Raw genomic sequence first — 21876 nt, 5'->3', positions numbered from 1 at the left:
TCCTGTAATAGAATGGCTCTAAATGGCATTAAATTTGAGAATTGGAAATCTTGAATTTCCTATGAATGTTTTTGCATTCAAGCATTAATAACTTTTCCTCACAATTTCACAGAGTGAAAAAAATGCACTTAGAAATGAAAAGAATTTGTAACTTTCAGTCAATAACTGTACATTGATCAAAATATTTGTGCAGTTATTCTGTAGATTTTGTAGCCATCTGCAATGGATTTAATTTCCCTCTATGAAAATGACTTTCTTGAAACTTTATATAACATTATATATTTAAAAATAAAAACATTCAGAATAATAATATAAAATATGCAGTTGGTATATTAAATGTACTTTATTTGATTTTATCATGTACTCATATATATCAGCTGTTTATCAAGAAGGAATTGAGGCAAAGAAAAATAAGGTTCTGACTCAAGAAATCTTCAACTCTTGCTATGATTGATTTAGTTTTAGACATTTCATTTGAAAAAAATTGAAATAAGGAAAGTTTTTATTCTGAGTGAGTGGTATTTTAGGCTTGTTCTGGTAATCTGCCTTCTTTGTTTAGATACTGGAACCCTAATCTGCTCATTGAGGATTAATGTTTTTTCAAGTCATCAAGCACATCTTGCTTTGTGATTTTCTTCCAGGCATCAGGAATTTTACCTTCATTGATAAATTTTAGGTGATATTTTTCTTCTAGCTTTGATCTGAAGTGACAGACAAACCATTTCCAGTATGGCTGGGTGGATGTGTCTGGGGTGATGCTCCATGTGGCATATTCCCCTCCTGCTTGTCGGTAGGTCTTATATGGGATTCTCCTGTCATCATTCAAAATAAACTTCAAATCACTTGCTACCAGACTAGTACAGTAATCAATGACAAAATGGTCTGTTTGATGCCACCTCCATCCACTGAGAGCCTTTGGACGGTGGAAGGGAACACTGTGGTCTCCTTCATGGGTAGGGATTGTGTTTGTACAAATTGCTTTACAGAAGGGACACTGTTTCCAGCAGCCACAGAGATGTTCAGAGAGCATTTTCTGGATTTCAGGAATCATTTCTTCTACAAGTTCAGACAAATAGTTCTGTTCTACCTTCTTCATTTCAGGATCCAAAGCTTTACTCATGGCCTCTTTGATAAACTCAATATCTTTTATCTCCTGGAGTTCAATGCTTATCAAGTCTTTTCGTGGAAAGATCAAGGTACTTCCCAGGTGATCACAGAACAAATCTAACCACCCAGACACTGTGCTGCTTTTATCTTTATCTCTTGCTGTAGATGCATGTACAGCTGAGAGGATGGCATTCTTGATGTCATCTAAACTCATTTGTAGAAAAGTCTTTATTTTTTCATGTCCTGTGTCAGAAAAATATCTTTTAACATGGTTTTCAATGTAATTCTTAAAAAATGATTCTGGATTTTGAAGATACTGCCAGTAGGTATCAAAATTTTCCTCTTCTGCCAGAGATATGAGAATGTGTTTCTCCAGGTTAGCTCTGTTTTCATTGAATGCCCGGCAGGTGGTTCGAATGTCCCCAGCAATTTTGAGGGCCATGTTTTTTCTTATGGTGCTGGAGACAGCAGGTGTGAGTTTCTTCCACAGAAAATCAACAAATGTTTTAATTGAAGTTGCTCCTTGACAAGAGATCTTAAAGCTCATGAAGAAATCATCTTTCTTGCTTTGCAGATAGTTTACAGGATCATTAGCCTTCTTGAATGCCTCGTGCATCTCCTTAAACTTCACTGATGCTCTTTGGAATAAACACAATGATAAGTCTATTTCATATTTTCTTGTAAATGTGTATCTTCTCTTCTGAGTGGTTGCAGACTTCACCTCCTCTTCTATTATTCTCAGGATTTCATGGAAGTAATTTGGATTGTAATCATGCTTTTGCTGAGATATTTTGTTAACAGTTTCATTAACTTTTGAAATAATGCAGTCAGTGGTCATGTTTATGGAGTGTATATCGTGGGGCTGCATTGTGATTGTAAAGAGTCCCAAAGATTTCTTGTTCATCTTAACATGTTGGTCATAGCTGATTTTAAACTTTTCTCCAGAATAGTTCTCCATTATGCTTACCATGTATTTTTCCTTTTTGAAATATTCCAAAAGGATGTTTTCAGAATCCACTTCAATCTGAGGCTCTACAGCTGGAGGGAGACTTGAGGAAACATCAGAGACCCATTTTTCCCAAACTGAATTGAATTTCTCATGGAGCTCGTCCTTGCTCAATTCAGTGCCATTTAGCAATAAAGCCAAATTCCGGCTTTTTTCCAATAATTCCTTTTCATAACCTGACTTTTTGTTATCCAGTTCTTCTTGACTTTTTTTAAAACTAATAAGTTCATTGGCTTTTCTTTGGACATCTAAAATTAGTGCCTCTTTAAGGGTTATTAGTTTATTTTCAAAAAATTTTTTCCACTGAACCAGCACCTCACTATCTGGGTCTTCATTAAAATATTTTTCAAGTTCTTGCAAGATGAGTTCAAATACCCCTGTAACTGGAGCCTCCAGGGTATATGTTTCGAGTGTCTGGATTTTTCCATTCTGAATCTGGTTGATCAGCTGGTCCTGTAATCTCTGCACATGACTCCTCAGCTCCCACGTCCAGGAGTTATACATGGTTTCCAGTTTGCTCATGGCCATGACTTCTTGAGTGTTCCTGAAGCTGAAGATAAAGTTCTCATTCAGTAGGGCTCTCCACAAATCTTGAACTCGGAGTTTTACATCTGATATCTTCATGATGCTTCCCCTAGATTCCTGTTGGGCAGTCACAAGAATTCTGCTTTTGAGTTCCTGAACATTGTGGCTGTAGCGAGGATTGGGTGGGGCCATTGGGGGATTGCCATCCCAGAGGTGAGCAAAGTAGTAGACCTGGGTGTTGACGTCAAACTTAATGACATCACTAAAGCAGGTTACATCGGAGCACTGCTCTTCTTCAGCTGCTATTGCTGCCGTTTTGTCCAGTCTCTGCTCTAGCCGCCTTCTGCCTTCCATAGTTTGGTCTTTAGCTGTAACTTCTCCTACGTTCTGATGGACAAAGAGGCAACTGGGAGAGATTTTTACTTGTTTCATTCTCAGAAAAGCTTGGACAACTATTTGTAGAATATCTTGCATTTCTGATGGATTTTCCCCAAAAATATTGATCAGAGTCAAGTTTCCAAGTCCGATGACAAAGGTTGCCAACTCATTGTCATGATTCTGGGACTTGTTGCTGAGTTCTGGGGCTCGAAGTCCCTCTGTGTCCACAACAAGCACAAAGTCAAAGCCCAGTTCGGCTGTGAATGTCTCCTCCACTTTCAGAAGCTGCATGTAGGCCCCCCGGGTACACCTCCCAGCACTGACAGTGAACTGCAGCCCAAAAAGGGCATTCAGCAGGGTGGACTTCCCTGAACTCTGCAGGCCAAGGACAGAGAGAACAAAGAGCCGCTTGTTTCCAAGTTTCTCAGAGAGCTTGTCAAAAACAGCTGCCACCCACCTCAGGGGCACATATGAAACATCCCCATCCATCAGCTCAATGGGAACACCAGATATCATCAGATCTGCAGCAATGTGGGGAAGGGAGAGAAATAGGGTATCTTTCATGGGTGAAGCTTCTTCCAGAGCTTCATAGATCTGGCCAGCTTCTCTGAGAATGTGCTCAATTCCCAAGGTACAGTCATCAATCTCTCTGGAAATAGCTTCTATCTCTTTTTGCCAGTCTTTCAGAGAGCTACTCTTTGTGGCCTCTTGCTTTTCTGTTTGAACCAATGCCTTTTTCTTCTCCTTTAGATTTTCCAAGTGTCCTGTAGTCAGCTTGTCCAAAGCTACATTCAACCATTGGAGGAAGTAGAGTTTGGTGTGAGTTTCTGAATGATTTTGGAGAGTTTCAAGGACAGAACGCATTAAAGCATTGAGAGGAAAGGCTTTACTGAACTGTTCATGTCTTATCATTTGTTTTTCTGCCTCAGTCTCACTTTTGTGTTGTTCAATGCTGCGATTCCCCTTTTCTCTCAGATGATAGAGTTCTTTGTCCTTTTTACACCAACGTTGCCACAGTTTTCCCTGAAGAGGTAGTAAGTGTTCCTTGACCTGAGGTATTTTCATTTTTCCCAGTAGAGTCATTAGATTCTCTGCCTTTTCTTTGGCTTCCTTGCAATCTCTCTGGTCTTCATCAATAAGCATTCCTTGCTTGCGAGCAATGTGGGCACAGTTCTCCAAGCTGAGTGAAGTGTTCGAGAGCTTCAGCAAATGTCTGATTGTAGTTGTGACCTCACCTACTAATTCCGCCTCATTTCTGTTCCGGGTCCCAATTCTCACTCTTGAGCCAGATTTATTGACTGTGATTTTTCCTTTATCATCAAGCAAAAGGATTAAAGGTTTTGCTGCCTGACACATGTCACTGACTATTTTTCGGTTTCCTTTATTGTCATCAGAAGTTGACATGAGGACCACAATTATAGAGGAGACTTCCTGCAAAAAGGCGAGTTGCTTCTCATGTTCCTTTGCATCTCCATGAAGATTGGTAAAGGTCAAGCAGTTGTCAAATCTGTCCTGCTCTTCCCCCCCAGGACAGAACCAGGCGACTTCCACCACTCCTCCCATCAAGAGACAGTCCCTGCTGCTGCCTTTGCAATGTCGGTGAAAAAAGACATCATGTTTGCGTTCACTGAGAAGACAGTTCATGATCTGCGATTTGGAGGCAGAGAAGCCCGTTCCAACTCTAACAAAGGACACAATGGGGGCAGAAACGCGACACATCTGTTGATTCGTGTAATTGTCCTTTTCCTCTTTTATTGATATCCCTACTTGCTGCCAGCTCCTTCGAATTTGTCTGAGAGACCAGAGAGAGAATTCAATTTGACCATTGCAAGGATTAGGTATGAGAAGGGGGAGGGCAAACTGACAAATGGAAAGTTTGTCCAAAATGTATTGTCTGGCAAAATCATCTGCACAGTGAAGAATTGCCATCTGAATATCCATAGGGTGAACATAGGATCTGACATTAGTGGCTGCTGAAGGCTTAGTAGGACAAACACTCTCTTCAGGTAGATCTTCATATGGATCAAAAGCCTCCTTTTCTTCATTTGAGGTACATGAATAGACTTGGTTCTCTGTGTATTCTTCATGTTTGATGATCAGGTATCTCAGCCCATAATCCAGCATCAATAGCTTCTGTAGGAAATAGAAGGGAAGTTCTCTTTCAGAGCAGGGCTGGGTGTTGTACACAGAAGTCTTGTGGATCAGTTGGAAGTTAGCTCTGCTCATTTTTCTTGGGTAGTAATGTTCTAGGCCTAGACGCTGGAGTAAGTCTTGGAAGGCTCCATTTTCTATGACTTCCTCCATTTTCTTTTCATTATCATGTGGTTCATGGAGCTCTTTCTTTTCAGGGAAGACACTTTGCAATTGTTTTCTCACCTCTTCCACTTGCAATGAAGAGACAGCAGGATCATAACTCCCATCAATGAGCAGTTTCAAGTCTTTTTCTAGGTTTTCCCAATCATGACCTCCAGGTTTGGTGAGGACATATACAACTTCTTTAGTCAAAGATTGTCCCATGTGGTCTTTGATCAATGCCAAGCGTTGTGTTTTCTCCTCTGGAGAAACAGCTTTGATGCCTGCTGTTGCTGTCAGACCTGTGAGCACCAGGAATGCCTGAGCCCTGTAGTTGCAAATATTTTTAAGCTCTTGGTATTTATTTTGCACAGTTTGCATTTTATCCAATAAGAAGTGTAACTCATCATGTCCCAGGAGATACTGAAATGTATTGTGAACCACATGATATCCTGCACCAGATGCTATCAAAAGAAGCAAGACGTGTGTGTCCATCTTCCCTGTTTCTCGGAGGTATTTCAAGAAGCAGGCAAGAGACAAGCTGACCTCATAAGTCAGCTTTCTTTGAGCTTCTTCCACCAACTCTGTGGATTCAGAACCTGCCTTTACATCCCTAAGGTCATTCTGTGTTTTTTTAAATATTTCAATTAAATCAGAAAATTGGGTGATATGGACATTCTCTTCCTTTGGTTCTGACTGAAATATCCACTCCATAATGGAATGAACCTGAAGAAAGTTTGTTACTACATAGATGTGAGGATCCAAAAGATGGCTCAACTGAGATTTAATAAATTTAGTTCCATAAATGGCAGATTTTTTGCAAAAGTTGACAGTGTTTACCAGAAAATTCTGCAGACCCCTATCTTTGAGGTATGTATTAATCCAAGTGGTATAACTTTTAATGTTTTGAATCAATGTTTGCATGAAATTTATCAGCCTTTTAAGCTGTTCTTCAGGATGAAAAACTTTCCAGGATTTCACATCCTCTAGGAAAATCCTAGCCTCCTTCTCAACACAAAGTAATTCTTCTCCCTCCTGGATCTGGGCAGTGAATTCAGTCAGAATAGCATACTCGTCTTTCAGGCAGTTAGCTAATTTACGAGGATCCTTAAAATCACTTCTGTGGCTAGAGAGGACAATATCCCAAACAGGTACCAGCTGAAGTCCACGGTCAATGACACACCAGGTTTGATTATGGGCAACTAGACCAGCTTTCCAGTTTAAAAAGCCATTTGCTTCTGGTGGGCCACCTGTTTGGGCCACAGATAACTGGACTTCGGTTTGGAGATTTTGGAAGTTTGTTCTCGGAGAGGCTTTTTTCGAATGAGAGTCTGACATATCCAGACCTGTACCAATGTTCACTCCAAAGCCACTGGGACTGCCCCTCATGTAAATATTCAGGGCCTCTGCTGCTTGCTGTTTCACTTCTGCCAGCCATTCTTTTTGGAAACCCTCTGAAACAGCTTTCCACCAGTAGATTCCTCCCAGGTGCAGAGGGCCCTGGTTAGCATGAGACCCATACCTCTGGAAGAAGGCTTCAGTCCTATGCCTCAGCAAGCAAAGTTTGTCTGGATCTTCTGACTGACTCAAAAGGTCTTCAATGTATTTTAAATCTTGGAGAGCAGCATTGGAAAGTTGGAGCTGGTCAATGGGAAAGTGGAAGGAGGCCAGTGGGATATAGCTGAACTTGGTTGAGCAGAAATAAGAGTGTGTAGAATGTGATTGTTGTATTTTCTTGGATTCTGAATGCATGCTCTGATCCATACCAGCTTCCAGGCTAATTCCCCAACCTCCACCCTTTGCTAAGGCTGTTATACTGAAGCCCAGTTTCTCTACAGTCTGAGTGAACATGGATTCTTCTTGAGAAGATGTAAATTCCTTCATTTCCACCCGTGTACCCTGTTTAGGGCCACAGAGTACAAACTCCTTGGGGACACAGAGTAGCTCCTCTTTCTTCTCTAGGAGACACCTTTGGTCACTGGTTTTGTAAATTCCCTGTAGGGCTAGTCCTCCAGATGCATATCTCACCAGCTCTCTATCTGGGAGACTTTTGCTGTGAGAAAGTGCCCCCTCCATGACCTTGAGTTGTCTCTGCATATCTTCCGTGACTTCTCCTGGGGCATTTTCAGGAGATGGCCAGAACTCTTTGGGGATCTCCACTGTTTGCCTCAGCACTGCTTCCTTTTTCCTCACTGCCTCTTCCTGTTGTTGCCTCTGTTCTGACAGCATTTCTCTTTGTTCCTGCAGTGCCTGTTCTGCCTCCATCTTCCCTTTCTTTAATGATTCCACCCCAAACTCCTGTAACTCTAAAAGAGTATTTGAGTGTGACAGGTTAAGCAGTTTCTCCAGGGCCTTTTTCTCCCAGGAATGTGGCACCTGGCATTCCAGTTTCTGGTGGTCTTTTTCTTCTAGGTGTTGTAAAGCATGGGCAGAAGTCACACCCAGGTGTTCCTGCAGCTTTGACAACTAGTGCTGAACTGCCAGTGCTATCTCTCTGAGCATCTCTTGGAGATCTTCCCTATTTTTGCCTCTAAACAGGGGTTCATTGGGCCTAGTCTCTGCTGTGTCCATGGCTGTAGGAAGAAAAGACACTCAGTTAGCCTGTGGCATGTTAATAGGCAGAATCCTGTGACTAATTTGCAGAAATTGGTTGCTTTTGTATACACTAATAATGAACTATCAGGAAAAAGTTTCAGGGAACAATCCCATTTATGATCACACTAAAAAGAATAAAATACCAGGGAATAATCTTAACCGAGAAGGTATAAGACCTATATTCTGAAAACTATAAACACTGATGAAAGAATTTGAAAATGATAAAAAGGAATGGAAAGATATCCTGTGTTCCTTGATTAGAAGGATTAATGTTGTTTAAAATGTCCATACTATGCAAAGCAATCTATAGATTTAATGCAATCACTATCAAAATACCCAGGACACTTTCACAAAAGTAGGACAAATTAATTCTAAAAAGTTTTTTGGAACCACAAAAGACTCATTTGCAAGCTGACTGGAGAAAAAAATAACTGGATGTATCATGTTTCCTATTTAGACTCACTAAAAGCTACGTTAATCAAAAGAGCATGACACTGACATAAAAGCAAACACATAGATCAATGGAACAGAATAGAGAGCCAAGAAATAAACCTACACAGTTATGGTCAACAATCTATGACAAAACAGGTGAGAAAACAATGGAAAAAAGAAAATTCCAATAAGTGGTGCTGGGAAAATTGGATAGCTACATTAGCGAATAGCCAAAGCAATCTTGAGAAAGAAGAATGGAACTGGAGGAATCAACTTGCCTGACTTCAGGCTCTACTACAAAGCCACAGTCATCAAGACAGTATGGCACTGGCACAAAGACAGACATATAGATCAATGGAACAAAATAGAAAGCCCAGAGATAAATCCACACACATATGGACACCTTATCTTTGACAAAGGAGGCAAGAATATACAATGGAGTAAAGACAATCTCTTTAACAAGTGGTGCTGGGAAAACTGGTCAACCACTTGTAAAAGAATGAAACTAGATCACTTCCTAACACCGCACACAAAAATAAACTCAAAATGGATTAAAGATCTAAATGTAAGACCAGAAACTATAAAACTCCTAGAGGAGAATATAGGCAAAACACTCTCCAACATAAATCACAGCAGGATCCTCGATGATCCACCTCCCAGAATTCTGGAAATAAAAGCAAAAATAAACAAATGGGATCTAATTAAAATTAAAAGCTTCTGCACAACAAAAGAAAATATAAGCAAGGTGAAAAGACAGCCTTCTGAATGGGAGAAAATAATAGCAAATGAAGCAACTGACAAACAACTAATCTCAAAAATATACAAGCAACTTATGCAGCTCAATCCCAGAAAAATAAACGACCCAATCAAAAAATGGGCCAAAGAACTAAATAGACATTTCTCCAAAGAAGACATACGAATGGCTAACAAACACATGAAAAGATGCTCAACATCACTCATTATTAGAGAAATGCAAATCAAAACCACAATGAGGTACCACTTCACACCAGTCAGAATGTCTGCGATCCAAAAATCTGCAAGCAATAAATGCTGGAGAGGGTGTGGAGAAAAGGGAACCCTCCTACACTGTTGGTGGGAATGCAAGCTAGTACAGCCACTATGGAGAACAGTGTGGAGATTCCTTAAAAAATTGCAAATAGAACTGCCATATGACCCAGCAATCCCACTTCTGGGCATACACACCGAGGAAACCAGAATTGAAAGAGACACATGTACCCCAATGTTCATCGCAGCACTGTTTATAATAGCCAGGACGTGGAAACAACCTAGATGTCCATCAGCAAATGAATGGATATGAAAGCTGTGGTACATATACACAATGGAGTATTACTCAGCCGTTAAAAAGAATGCATTTGAATCAGTTCTGATGAGATGGATGAAACTGGAGCCAATTATACAGAGTGAAGTAAGCCAGAAAGAAAAACATCAATACAGTATAGTAACACATATGTATGGAATTTAGAAAGATGGCAATGACAACCTTGTATGCAAGACAGCAAAAAAAGACACAGATGTGTATAACGGACTTTTGGACTCTGTGGAAGAGGGAGAGGGTGGGATGATTTGGGAGAATGGCATTGAAACATGTATACTATCATGTAAGAATCGAATTGCCAGTCTATGTCCAACGCAGGATATAGCATGCTTGGGGCTGGTGCACGGTGATGACCCAGAGAGATGTTATGGGGAGGGAGGTGGGAAGGGGGTTCATGTTTGGGAACGCATATACACCCGTGCTGGATTCATGTCAATGTATGGCAAAACCAATACAGTATTGTAAAGTAAAATAAAGTAAAAAAAAAAAAAAAGAATATTAGGAAAAAATAGGCAAAGAATAAACAGATGTTTCTCCAAAGAAGACATACAGATGACCAATAGGCATGTGAAACGTCACTCAACATTGTTAATTGTTATGGAAATGCAAATCAAAACCATAATGAGGTATCACCTCTAGCCAATCATAATGTCCATCATCATATAGTCTACAAATAATAAATGCTAGAGAGGGTGTGGAGAAAAAGGAACCCTTGTGTACTGTTGCTGAGAATATAAGTTGGTTTAGCTACTATGGAAAAGATTGTAGAGTTTCCTCAAAAGTGAAAAATAGGATACCCAGCAATTCCAGTCCTGGATATATATGCAAAGGAAGTGAAGACAGGATACTGAAGAGATATATGCACCCCCATGTTTACTGCATCATTATTTATAACAGCCAAGATATGGAAACAGCCTAAGTGTCAGCCCATGGCTTAATAGAAAAAGGGTATGTGATACAGCATGCACACGTTTACACAGACACAGACACACTGTGGAATATTATACAGTCAAGAGAAAGAGGGAAGTCCTGCCATTTGTGTGTGACAACACAGATGGACCTTGAGTGCATTATGCTAAGTGAGATAAGTCAGACCAAGCAAGAGAAATTCTTTATAATATCACTTACATGTGGAATCTAAAAAAGTCAAACTTGTAAAAGTAGAGTAGTATGGTGGTTACCAGGGGTTGGAAGGTGTAGGAAGATACTGTTTGAAGGTACAAATGTGCCATCAGTAGATAAATAAGTCCTAGATATCTAGGTTTCCCTGGTGGCTCAGATGGTAAAGAATCTGCCCACAATGCAGAAGACCTGGATTTGATCCCTAGGTTGGGAAGATCTCCTGGAAGAGGGCATGGCAACCCACTCCAGTATTTTTTCCTGGAGAATCCTTATGGACACAGGAGCATGGCAGGCTACAGTTCATGGGGTTGCAAAGAGTTGGACACACTGAGCAACTAAGCATAGCACATAGAATACATAGTGATTGTAAACAATATGCTGTATTATAAACTTCAAAGTTGCCAAGAGACTTTATCTTAATTGTTCTCACCACCATAAAGAAATGGTACTGTGGTGTGATAGAGGTGTTAGCTAACTCTATCTTGGTCATATGGCTATATAAAAATGTATCATATCAGCACATTGAATACCTTAGACTTATGCAAGATAATATGTTAATTTATCTCAATAAATAAAATGCACTTCTCAGCTGATTTATACTTGTCACCCATTTCTCACTCTTCCTCTGACACTAGTTAATATTATTATATATATCTATTTTATATTATAAACTATATATCTATAATCAAACACTCTTTATCTACTGATGCCATCTTAATGTGTGTATGTAGAACCAAATACTCACGTATTCAGTGTTTTCCCAATGTTACGTTTTTAACCCCACTGTCTTTGAGATATGTTATGAGATGAGATTTCACACATTTCAACTTCACACATAATTCAGGTTTCCTCTCTTCTTGTATTTCCTGTCCTACTGAATGTCACTATTATAATCCTATGCATCTTTCCTCCTAATGTGAATGTAGTTTCATGTCCTTTCAAATTATCCTTTTCAATCTCTCCTAAATCTCAATTCTTTTTAATCCCCTACCAGCTCTCCCTTAGATTTTCCCCTTATTTTTGTCTTTACTTGAATCACTCTAATTGTCATCTCATCATACAGTCATTTTGATTTTATGCTTTCCATCTTCCCCAGTGTCACTAAAATTTGAATCTAAATTTAATGGCAGACTCAGTAATTCAAAAAACAGTTTTTCTGGGCTTCTCTGGTGGACAGTGTTTAGGAATCCACCTTGCAATGCAGGGAACACTGGTTCGATCCCTGGTCCAGAGCAACTAACATGCCACGAAGCAACTAAGATGGAGCACCACAACATCTGCGCCTGTGCTTAGAGCCCACAAGCCACAGCTACTGAGTCCATGTGCTGCAGCTACTAAAACCCGTATTCCCTCGGGCTGTGCTCCACCATAAAAGAAGCCACCACAATGAGACGCCCTGGGTGTATATGCAGAGGAAGTGAAGACAGGATATGGATGAGATATATGCAGTGTGCATATGCACATGGCAACTAGAGTAGCCCCCACTTACTGCAACTAGAGAAAGCCTGCGCACAGCAGTAAGGACCCAGAGCAGCCAAAACATAAATTAACGAAAAAAGAGAACAACTTTTCCAACTGAGTTATCTAAAATATCTAGATAAAACTTTAAGACAAATTCTTTGCTGTCTAAGAAATTTAATAGATAGTGAAATAATATCTGATGAAAGAGGTAAATAAATTTGAAGCGAGTGAAACACTTCCATGACAAATTAAAGACAACACTTAGGATACCATGGCATACACCTCGGAAGACAAAAGAAATTCACAATCAGACATATCATAGTGAAACTGCAGAAAATACAATAGCAAAAGCAAAGCATTTAGAGACAATCAGATTTTTAAAAATTAATGTATTTTAATTGGAGAATAATTACTTTACAATATTGTGATGGTTTGCCATACATCAACATGAATCAGCCATAGGTATATAGGTGTCCCCTACAATTCTGAACCCCCCTCCCCACCTTCCTCCCCACCCTATCCTGGGTTGTCCCAGAGCACCTACTCTGGATGCTCTGCTTCATGCATCAAACTTGCACTGCTCATCTATTTTACATATGGTAATGTGCATCTTTCAGTGGTATTCTCTCAAATCACCCCACCCTCACTTTCTTCTACTGAGTTCAAAAGTCTGTTTTTTATATTTATGTCTCCCTTGCTGGCCTGCATGTAAGATCATTGGTACCACCTTTCTAAATTCCTATATGTGTCATTATACAGTATTTGTCTTTCTCTTCCTGACTTACTTCACTCTGTATAATAGGCTCCAAGCTCATCCACCTCATTAGAACTGACTCAAATGCATTCTTTTTAAAAGCTGAGTAATATTTCATTGTGTATATGTATCACAACTTCCTTATCCATTCATCTGTCAATGGAAATCTAGGTTGCTTCCATGTCCCACCTATTGTAAATAGTGCTGCACTGAACACTGGGGTACAGTGTCTCTTTTAATTCTGGTTTCCTTGGAGTGTATGCCCAGCAGTTGGATTACTGGGTAGTATGGCAGTTCTAGTCCCAGTTTTTTAAGGAATCTCCACACTGTTGTCCATAGTGACTGTACGAGTTTGCATTCCTACCAACAGTGTAAGAGCATTCCCTTTTCTTCACACCCTCCAGCATTTATTGTTATAGACTTTGATGATGGCCATTCTGACCAATGTGAGATGATACTTCATTGTGATTTTGATTTGCATTTATCTAATAATGAGTGATGTTGAGCATCTTTTCATGTCTTTATTAGCCATGTGTGTGTCTTCTTTGGAGGAATGTTTTTTATGTCTTTTGTCCACTTTTTGATTGGATTGTTCATTTTTCTGGTATTGAGCTACATGCGAAGAGTTGACTCATTGGAAAAGACTCTGATGCTGGGAGGGATTGGGGGCAGGAGGAGAAGGGGACAACAGAAGATGAGATGGCTGGATGGCATCACTGACTCGATGAACTTGAGTCTGAGTGAACTCCGGGAGTTGGTGATGGACAGGGAGGCCTGTTGTGCTGCGATTCTTGGGGTCACAAAGAGTTGGACACGACTGAGCGACTGAACTGAACTGAACTAAACTGAGCTACATGAGCTGCTTGTATATTTTGGATACTAATTCTCTGTCGGTTTTTTCATTTGGTATTACTTTCTCCCATTCTGAGGACTGCCTGAGGTAAGTGGATTTTATCTTCAAATAATAATTAGAATGATGCCCTCAACAGCACTGATGGAAGCCAGAAGGCAGTCAGATGGAAGGTTAAAACTACTGAAAGAGAATAGCTGATAGTAGGTTTCTATACAGAGTTTAAAATATCATTAAAGAATTATGGTGGAAGAAAAACATAATTGAAAACAGCACAGTAACAGAATTTGCTACCTGGAAACGTACATTGAAGGAACTACTAAGGTATGTTTTTTCAGGAGAAGGAAAATATCACCAATGAATAGTCAGAGATACAGGAAAAGATGGTGAGGAACAAAGGAATAAATATATGGAAAAATCTAAAAAAATGCATAAAACAGTGGAGTTTAAAATACATGGTGGCAGTTGCATTGGCTGGAGTGTGCAGCCAAATGGATTTAACGGATCCTCAGTTCCTTGCGGTATTTGAGAGGAAGGTCAAAGATTCTATTGATTTTGTAGAATATATGTTGCAATTTCTAGTACAATCTCAAATATAAGAGTCAAGAATATATAACTGTCAAACTAACACAGGAAAATAAAATAAGAAACATTTTATTATACAACTTATCAAAATTGTGGGCTACAGTGAAAGCCGTGCTTAGAGGGAAATTTACATTGAATGCATACATAATTAAAGAATAAGTATAGGAAAACAATAATCTAAGTTTCCATCTGAGGAAATGAAGAGAAAATTAAATCCAAATAAGCAAGAGAAAAGAAATAAGAACTAAAAAAACAATAAAATTGAAAACAGGAAATCAATAGAAAAAAAATCAGTAAAAGTACAACATGATTCGTTGGAAATACCAACAAACCTAATAATTCAGACTGTGAAAAGAGGGAAGATGCAAATTACTAATATCAGAAGTAAAATAGGGGTTATAGATATGAATTCTGTAGACATTGAGGATGAAAAAAAGAGTACTATGAAAACTTGTTTGCTCTCATGTTTGATAGCCTAGAAAAAAGGTATCAATTCCTTGGTAGACCAACTATTAAGCTTACATGAGAGGAAATAAATAATCTGAATAGGCCTGTGTCTGTTAAAAAAAATTGAATCAATATTTAACAACCATCCAAAACAGAAAGCACCAGTCCCAGTGGGATTCATTGTTGAATTCTACCAAACATTTAGGGAAGAAACTGTACCAAATATCTACAATCTCTTTCAGAGGACTGAAGCAGAAGGAATACTTCCTAATTTAGTTCATGAGGTCAGTGTCACCCTAATACCAAAACCAGTTAAGGATATTACAAGAAAGAAAGCTGAAAACCTATATCTCTTATGAAAAAAAAAATTAACAAATTAAATCTAATAATGTAAAAAGGAGTTATATACCACAACCATGTAGCATTTACCTCGGGTAAGCAAAGTGGATTCAACGTTCAGAATCAATTCATGTAATAGACTACAATGAACTGAAAAGAAAAACCACATGGAGAGAACCCATTTGACAAAATCCAATATTTACTCATTATTAAAACTTCCAGCAAGCTAAGAATAGAGGGGAACTTACTGACCTTGATAAAAGACATTAACAAAAGCCCTAGTATTAACATTACACTTAATGCTAAGAACCTAGAAACTGTCCTCTTAAAGAAAAATAGGTTAAGGATATCCCCTCTCATCACTCCTATCACACATTCTATTGGAAGAGTTAATTAATAAGATAAGGAAATAAAAAATATACTGATTGGGAAGAAATAAATAGAACATGTCTTTGTTTGTAGATAACACTATGTAAAAAATGCCAAAGAATCAAGAAAAAAATCTGGAAGTGATAAGTGAATACAACAAGGTAGCAGAATATAAGGTTTAGAATACAAAAACTATTATTTTTTAATATGCTAGCAATAAGCCATTGGAATTTGAGATTAAAAACAAAATACCATTTAAACTAGCACCCTCGCAAAATAAATACTTAGATATAAACCTGATAAAATATGTGCACGATGTATATAAGGAAAACTACAGAACTCTGATGAAAGAAATCAAGGAATATCTATATAAATGGAGAGATATTTATGTTTAATATTGTTAAAGCATCAGTTCTTCCCAACTTAATCTATAGAGACAGTGTCTTCTTCAGCACCACAATTTGAAAGCATCAGTTCTTCAGCATTCAGCTTTCTTTATGGTCCAACTCTCACATCTGTACATAACTGATAGAAAACCTATAGCTTTGAGTGTATGGACCTGTGTTGACAAAGTGATGTCTCTGCTCTTTAATATGCCATCTAGGTTATTATTATTGTTTGGCAAAAAAAAAAAAAGAATTGAGCTATAAGGCTATGAAAGACAAAGAAGAATCTTAAATCACATTGCTGTCTGAAAGAGAACAGTCTGATAATGCTACATTCTTTATGAATCCAACTATATGAAATAGTGGAAGTCAAAACTATGGAGACTATAAAATAGATCAGTGGTTGCCAGGGATTGTGGAGAGAAAAAAAAAATTGATGCCTATAGACTTGCTTAATGCAGGGTTGCCACAAAACTTCAGTTTGTAAAAAACACAATATCCACAAAGCACAATAAAATGAGATATGCCTGTATACCTGTTCAGTTCAATTCAGTCGCTCAGTTGTGTCCGACTCTTTGTGACCCCATGGACTGCAGCACACCAGGCCTGCCGGTCCATCACCAACTCCCAGAATTTACCCAAATCATGTCCATTCAGTTGGTGATGCCATGCAACCATCTCATCCTCTATCATCCCCTTATCCTCCCGCCTTCAACTTTTACCAGCATTAGGGTCTTTTCCAATGAGTCAGTTCTTTGCTTCAGGTGGCCAAAGTATTGGGATTTCAGCTTCAACATCAGTCCTTCCAATGAACACTCAGGACTGATCTCCTTTAGGATGGACTGGCTGGATCTCCTTGCAGTCCAAGAGACTCTCAAGAGTCTTCTCCAACACCATAGTTCAAAAGCATCAGTTCTTCGGTGCTCAGCTTTCTTTATAGTCCAACTCTCACATCCATACATGAGTACTCGAAAAACCATAGCTTTGGACTTTGTTGCCAACAAAGATGAACTTTGTTGCTAATAAAGATGGACTTTGTTGCCAACAAACATGGACTTTGTCGCCAATAAAGATGGACTTTGTCACCAACAAAGATGGACTTTGTCACCAACAAAGATGGACTTTGTTGGCAAAGTAATGTCTCTGCTTTTTAATATGGTGTTTAGGTTGGCTATAACTTTCCTTCCAAGGAGTAAGCAAGCATCTTTTACTTTCACGGCTGCAGTCACCATCTGCAGTGATTTTGGAGCCCCCAAAACAAAGTCTGACACTGTTTCCCCATCTATTGGCCATGCAGTGATGGGACTGGATGCCATGATCTTAGTTTTCTGAATTCTGAGCTTTAAGCCAACTTTTTCACTCTCCTCTTTCACTTTCATCAAGAGGCTCTTTAGTTCTTCTTCACTTTCTGCCATAAGGGTGGTGTCATCTGCTTTTCTGAGGTTATTGATATTTCTCTCAGCAATCTTGATTCCAGTTTGTGCTTCATCCAGCCTGGCATTTCGCATGATGTACTCTGCATATAAGTTAAATAAGCAGGGTGACATTATACACCCTTGACATACTCCTTTCCCAATTTGGAACCGGACTGTTGTTCCAAGTCCAGTTCTAACTGTTGCTTCTTGACCTACATACAGATATCTCAGGAGGCAGATAAGGTGGTCTAGTATTCCCATCTCTTCAAGTATTTTCCAAAATTTTTGCAATTCACACAAAGATTTAGTGTAGTCAATGAAGCAGAAGTAGCTATTTTTCTGGAATTCTCTTGCATTTTCTATGATCCAACGGATGTAGGCAATTTGAGCTCTGGTTCCTTTGCCTTTTCTGAATCTAACTTGAACATCTGAAAGTTCACGGTTCATGTACTATAGAAGCCTGGCTTGGAGAGTTTTGAGCATTACTTTGCTAGCGTGTGAGTTGAGTGCAATTGTGCGGTCCTTTGAAAATTCTTTGCCATTTCCCTTCTTTGGGATTGGAATGAAAACTGACCTTTTCCAGTCCTGTGGCCTCTGCTGAGTTTTCCAAAATTGCTGGCATATTGAGTGAAGCACTTTCACAGCATCATCTTTTAGGATTTGTAATAGCTTAACTGGAATTCCATTACCTCCTCGAGCTTTGTTCATAGTCATGCTTCCTAAGGCCCACTTGACTTTGTATACCAAGATGTCTGGCTCTAGATGAGTGACCATACCATCATGGTTATCTGGGTCATGAAGATCTTTTTTGTATAATTCTTTGTATTCTTACCACCTCTTCTTAATATCTTCTGCTTCTGTTAGGCCTATACCATTTCTGTCCTTTATTTTGCCCATCTTTATATGAAATGTTCCCTTGGTATCTTTAATTTTCTTGAAGAGATCTCTAGTGTTTCCCATTCTATTGTTTTCCTCTTTTTCTTTATATTGATCACTGAGGAAGGCTTTCTTATCTCTCCTTGCTATTTGGAACTCTACATTTGAACAGGTATATCTTTCCTTTTCTCCTTTGCCTTTAGCTTCTTTTCTTTCCTCAGCTATTTGTAAGGCCTCCTCAGAAAGCCATTTTGCCTTTTTGCATTTCTTTTTCTTGGGAATGGTCTTGATCACTGTCTCCTGTACAGTGTCATGAACCTCCATTCATAGTTCTTCAGGCACTCTGTCTATCAGATCTAATCCCTTGAATCTATTTGTCACTTCCACTGTATAATCATAAGGGATTTGATTAGCTCATACCTGAATGGTCTAGTGGTTTTCCCTACTTTCTTCAATTTAAGTCTGAATTTGGCAATAAGGAGTTCATGATCTGAGCCACAGTCAGCTCCCAGTCTTGTTTTGCTGACTGTATAGAGTCCTCCATCTTTGGCTGCAAAGAATATAATCAACCTGATTTCATTATTGACCATCTGGTGATGTTCATATGTAGTCTTCCCTTGTATGTTGGAAGAGGGTGTGTGCTATGACCAGTGCTTATTCTTGGAAAAACTCTTAGTCTTTGGCCTGCTTCATTTTATACTCCAAGGCCAAATTTGCCTGTTACTCCAGGTGTTTCTTGACATCCTATTTTTGCATTCCAGTCCCCTAAAGTGAAAAGGACATCTTTTTGGGGTGTTAGTTCTAGAAGATCTTGTGGGTTCATAGAACACTTCAGTTTCAGCTTCTTCAGCATTACTGGTTGGGGCATAGACTTGGATTACTGCGATATCGAATGGTTTTCCTGGGAGATAAACAGATCATTCTGTCTGTTTTTGAGATTTCCCCTAAGTACTGCATTTTGGACTCTTATTGACTATGAGGGCTACTCCATTTCTGCTATGGGAATCTTGCCCACAGTAGTAGTAGAATGGTCATCTGAATTAAATACATGCATTCCATTCCATTTTAGTTCACTGATTCCTAAAATGTTGATGTTCACTCTTGCCATATCCTGGTTGACCACTTCTAATCTACTTTGATTCATGGACCTAACATTCTAGGTTCCTATGCAATATTGCCCTTTAGGGCATTGGGCTTTACTTCTGTCACCAGTCACATCCACAACTGGGCTTTGTTTTTGCTTTGGCTCCGTCTCTTCATTCTTTCTGTAGTTATTCCTTCACTCTTCTACAGTAGCCTATTGGGCACCTATCGACCAGGGGAGTTCATCTTTCAGTGTCATATCTTTTGTCTTTTCATACTGTTCATGGGGTTCTCAAAGCAAGAATACAGAAGTGGTTTGCCATTCCCTTCTCCAGAGAATGCATATGGTTCATCCACCATCTTTGAGCTTTGCTCTTTCACTTATCCTTATTTCCATTTGTTGCATCTGTCTTTAGCCCCTGATTGTTTCATATTAGCCTCCAGACATGCTCAGGCATTCCTATTCTAAATAAATACAAGTTGGAATTTGTCTCCTCTTTAAGCTCTCAGTCTCTTTATTCCTTTCATTATAATATTTCCAAAAACTTGAAACATTATCTTAGTAAGTCTGACTCTGTGTGCTGTGCTGTGCTTAGTTGCTCAGTTGTGTCTGACTCTTTAAAACCTCATGGACCATAGTCCCCCAGGGTCCTCTGTCCATGGAATTCTCTAGGCAGTTCCACAGTAGGTAGTTATTTCCTTCTCCAGGGGATCTTCCCAACCCAGGGAGGGAATCTGGGTTTCCTACACTGCAGGCAGATTCTTTACTCTGAGTCATCAAATAATGCGCTCAGTTGCTCCCGACTCTTTGTTACCCCATGGACTGTAGCCCACCAGGCTTCTTTGCCCATGGGATTCTCTAGGCAAGAATACTGGAGGAGGGTTGCCATGTGCTCCTCCAGAGGATCTTTCCAACCCAGGGATTGAACCCAAGTCTCCCACACTGCAGGCGGATTCTTTATCATCTGATCCACCAGGGAAGCCCTCAAATATGAATATACTATGGCTAAATAAGCTAATGAACATCCTGTTTGCTATTTCTCATAAGTTTAGTTTGTGCCATATGACTTTTAATCACACAATCCTGTCCTTCAGTCTCTGGTTGCTAAGTTAAATAATATATTTTTGTACTCTGCTTCATCTTACTGATTGTTAAGACCAATGAAACCCTTTTCTCCTTTCTTGTGTTTATCTAAGCTAGTTTAATAGAGTAAATATTATAGACCAGAGTGAGCAAAAATAAACCAAAGTTGTGCTGTGCTGTGCTGTGCTTAGTCACTGAGTTGTGTTCAACTCTTTGTGACCCCATGGACTGTAGCCTGTCAGACTCCTCTGTCCATGGGGATTCTCCAGGCAAAGAATACTGGAGTGGGTTGCCATGCCCTCCTCCAGGGGATCTTCCCAACCCAGGGACTGAACCCAGATCTCCCACATTGCAGGCAGATTCTTTACCATCTGGACCACCAGGGAAGCCCAAACCAAGGATGCCCCACATTTATTTCAGTGTTTACCAATACTGGTATTTGCCAGTAACTAATGTTCTAGGTTCTATAGATTGCTCATTGAAGAAGACAGAGATGTCCTTGCTCACCAGGGTGAGGAGACAGATAATTCATACACAAATTGATAGAATAAATAACAATATAATATTAATTATAATATTATTACAATGTTATAATAAATTTAATATTATCATAAGAAGAGGACTACTGATTATAAGGTGGATTATCTTGTGTGTGTATGTGGGTGAGTGCCCCTGGGTGGGACATCACACATATAAGCCCTATTCATCACCCAGCTGTCAAGGTGAGCCCCTCCTTTGCTTCTACCCACTGCTGTGGAAATACTTTCAGTTTTATTTCTTTCTCTCATTTTCCAGAAACAATAGTTTTTCTTTTTTTTTTTTTTAATTTAGTAATGCCTTGGCAAGGATAGAAAACTTTTCCATATAAGGAAATATTGTCATGTACTATAGACTGTGTCTCAACTTCATTCTTGCAACAGAAGTTTAGTTTAGAAATAAACATTTCAGTACTGTTTTTATATCCTATGACTCTAGTTATAACTATAATGTTTAAAATGATAACGCAGCCTATAAAATTTTGGTTCCTACATTTTCCTCTACAAAGGCTTAATTTAGAATATTATCTGACATTTATCTTATGATACTGCAATATTTTATTACGTTGCCTGCTGAAAGGAGCCTAAAATCTTCAGCAGTTCTGATAAGTGAGAGCTAGAGCAGGTAAGGGTCTATGTTGTGAGAAATTCTCGTTGAGATTAGAAGTGGGATATGTGTAGGGGACAAGAATAAGTGATAAAATGGTTAGAAAAGCATACAAGAGCATTTTCAGGGAGGAATAAAATCTCAGTCATAGGCCTTCATAGGCCTTCAATTCTTGACTGATTTGGGAAACTTTTCTTATAGATTCCCTCTTAGTGCCTTTTCAGAAACCTCTGTAAACATCTGTTATGCCTTCAGTGACCATATTTCATGGTATCGTGAAACCAGCCTATA

At 39.1% G+C, this 21876-nt stretch overlaps 1 protein-coding gene across 1 annotated transcript in view; it reads right to left on the bottom strand.

Annotated features, from left to right (window-relative positions):
* Window positions 1-324: 324 nt before the first annotated feature.
* The window catches only part of LOC138420279 (interferon-induced very large GTPase 1-like), a 43744-nt gene continuing 22192 nt past the window's right edge, over window positions 325-21876 (bottom strand). The window contains exon 2 of the mRNA XM_069553380.1: window positions 325-7881. Coding sequence (XP_069409481.1) covers window positions 590-7573 — 6984 coding nt within the window. The 5' untranslated portion in view covers window positions 7574-7881 and the 3' untranslated portion in view covers window positions 325-589. The remainder of the gene's footprint in view (window positions 7882-21876) is intronic.

This window comes from Ovis canadensis, chromosome 15, assembly GCF_042477335.2.
Source record: "Ovis canadensis isolate MfBH-ARS-UI-01 breed Bighorn chromosome 15, ARS-UI_OviCan_v2, whole genome shotgun sequence".
Classification (NCBI taxonomy): domain Eukaryota; kingdom Metazoa; phylum Chordata; class Mammalia; order Artiodactyla; family Bovidae; genus Ovis; species Ovis canadensis.
Note: the sequence above shows the minus strand (reverse complement) of the source record. Positions and strands in the feature narration are given on the sequence as shown.